The sequence below is a fragment of the Coturnix japonica genome, unplaced genomic scaffold, assembly GCF_001577835.2.
Source record: "Coturnix japonica isolate 7356 unplaced genomic scaffold, Coturnix japonica 2.1 chrUnrandom524, whole genome shotgun sequence".
NCBI lineage: Eukaryota > Metazoa > Chordata > Aves > Galliformes > Phasianidae > Coturnix > Coturnix japonica.
The window spans coordinates 49,483-52,277 of record NW_015439909.1 but is presented as its reverse complement, the minus strand read 5'-3'; the positions used below and the strand labels follow the sequence as shown (position 1 = coordinate 52,277).

Genomic DNA, 2,795 nt, shown 5'->3' with positions numbered 1-2,795 from the left:
AGACCCATAGACACCCCATAGGGACCCATAGAGACCCCCCCATAGGGACCCATAGAGACCCATAGAGACCCCATAGAGACACATAGGGACCCATAGAGACTTATAGGGACCCATAGAGACCCATAGGGACCCATAGAGACACATAGGGACCCATAGAGACACATAGAGACCCATAGGGACCCATAGAGACCCATAGAGACACATAGAGACCCATAGAGACACATAGAGACCCCCCTACCCCATAGAGACCCATAGGAACCCATAGAGACCTATAGGGACCCATAGGGACCCCCCATAGGGACCCATAAGGACCCATAGAGACCCCATCGAGACCCCATAGAGACCCATAGGGACCCATAGACCCCATAGAGACCCATAGAGACCCATAGAGACCCCATAGATCCCATAGACCCCATAGAAACCCCATAGAAACCCCATAGAAACCCATATAGACCCATAGAGACCCATAGAGACTTATAGGGACCCATAGAGACCCCCCATAGAGACACATAGGGACCCATAGAGACCCCCCATAGAGACCCATAGAAACCCATAGGGACCCATAGAGACCCATAGAGACCCCATAGAGACCCATAGGGACACATAGGGACACATAGAGACCCATAGAGACCCATAGGGACCCATAGAGACCCATAGAGACCCATAGAGACCCCCCATAGGGACCCATAGAGACCCATAGGGACCCATAGGGACCCATAGAGACCCATAGAGACCCATAGGGACCCATAGGGACCCATAGAGACACATAGGGACCCATAGAGACCCATAGGGACCCATAGAGACCCCATAGAGACCCATAGGGACCCATAGGGACCCATAGACCCCCCCTGCCCCACAGATCCCTGCCCCACTGACCTGCAGCCATCACTTGGCCATGGCTTTGATGGCGACAGCCGCCTCCTCAGTCATCGCCGACAGCACCGTGATCTGTGGGGCACAAACAGCCCCATAGCGCCCCATAGGGACCCATAGCTGCCCCATAGAGCCCCATAGGGACCCATAGAGCCCCATAGGGACCCATAGAGCCCCATAGGGACCCATAGCTGCCCCATAGGGACCCATAGGGACCCATAGAGCCCCATAGGGACCCATAGGGACCCATAGCTGCCCCATAGAGCCCCATAGGGACCCATAGAGCCCCATAGCTGACCCATAGAGCCCCATAGCTGACCCATAGAGCTCCATAGCGCCCCACAACTGCCTCTTAGCACCCCACGTCCTGCCCCATATCACCCCATATCCCACCCCACATCCTGTCCCATATCACCCCACATTCTTACCCACATCAACCCACATCCAGCCCCATATCGTGCCCCATATCACCCCACATCCAGCCCCACATCCTGCCCCATATCACCCCATATATCACCCCATATCCTGCCCCACATCCTGCCCCATATCACCCCATATATCACCCCATATCCTGCCCCACATCCAGCCCCATATCACTCCATATATCACCCCGTATCACCGCATATATCACCCCATATATCACCCCACATCCCACCCCACATCCAGCCCCATATCACCCCATATATCACCCCACACCACCCCACATCCTGCCCCACATCCAGCCCCACATCACCCCACATCCTGCCCCACATCACCCCATATATCACCCCACATCCAGCCCCACATCCAGCCCCATATCACCCCACATCCTGCCCCACATCCTGCCCCATATCACCCCACATCCAGCCCCATATCACCCCACATCCAGCCCCATATCACCCCACATCCTGCCCCACATCACCCCATATCCTTACCCACATCCTGCCCCATATCACCCCATATCCTTACCCACATCAACCCACATCCAGCCCCATATCCTGCCCCATATCACCCCACATCCAGCCCCACATCCAGCCCCACATCCTGCCCCATATCACCCCACATCCAGCCCCACATTTTGCCCCACACACTGCCCCACATCCAGCCCTATATCACCCCATATATCACCCCACATCTAGCCCCATATCACCCCATATATCACCCCACATCTAGCCCCATATCACCCCACATATCACCCCACATATCACCCCACATCCTGCCCCACATCCAGCCCATATCACCCCACATCCAGCCCCATATCACCCCACATCCCACCCCACATCCCGCCCCATATCACCCCATATATCACCCCACATCCTGCCCCATATCATCCCATATTTCACCCCATATCCCCCCACATCCTGCCCCACATCCAGCCCTATATCACCCCACATCCAGCCCCACATCCAGCCCCACATCCAGCCCCACATCCTGCCCCACAGCTCACCAGGATCTCCTCCCCGCAGTCGTATTTCTGCTCTATCTCCCGGCCCAATTCTCCCTCTGGCAGCCTCAGATCCTCCCTCACTTCCCCGCTGTCCTGCAGCAGCGACAGGAAGCCGTCCTGGATGCCGATCAGCTGGGGGGCAAAGATACAGTTACTTATGGGGCTGACCCATAAGTGGGACCCATAAGTGTGGGGTGGGATACATAGGACCCATAGGAATACATGGAGACCCATAGGGATACATGGAGACCCATAGGTGGGGGGTGGGACCCATAAGTGGGGGGGTGGGACCCATAAGTGGGGGGTATGGGACCCATAAGTGGGGGCTGGACCCATAAGTGGGACCCATAAGTGGGGGGTGGGAGCCATAGGACCCATAGGGATACATGGAGACCCATAGGGATACATGGAGACCCATAGGAACACATGGAGACCCATAAGTGGGGGGTGAGACCCCTAAGTGGGGGGTGGGACCCATAAGTGGGACCCATAAGTG

At 56.5% G+C, this 2,795-nt stretch overlaps 1 protein-coding gene across 1 annotated transcript in view; it reads right to left on the bottom strand.

Moving 5' to 3' along the window:
- Positions 1-823: 823 nt before the first annotated feature.
- EIF5A (eukaryotic translation initiation factor 5A) overlaps positions 824-2,795 on the bottom strand; it is a 31,140-nt gene continuing 29,168 nt past the window's right edge. Inside the window, exons 4-5 of the mRNA XM_015850752.2 lie at positions 2,300-2,435; positions 824-948 (exon numbers count right to left, since the gene is read on the bottom strand). Of these exons, the coding sequence (XP_015706238.1) occupies positions 886-948; positions 2,300-2,435 (199 nt within the window). The 3' untranslated portion in view covers positions 824-885. The remainder of the gene's footprint in view (positions 949-2,299; positions 2,436-2,795) is intronic.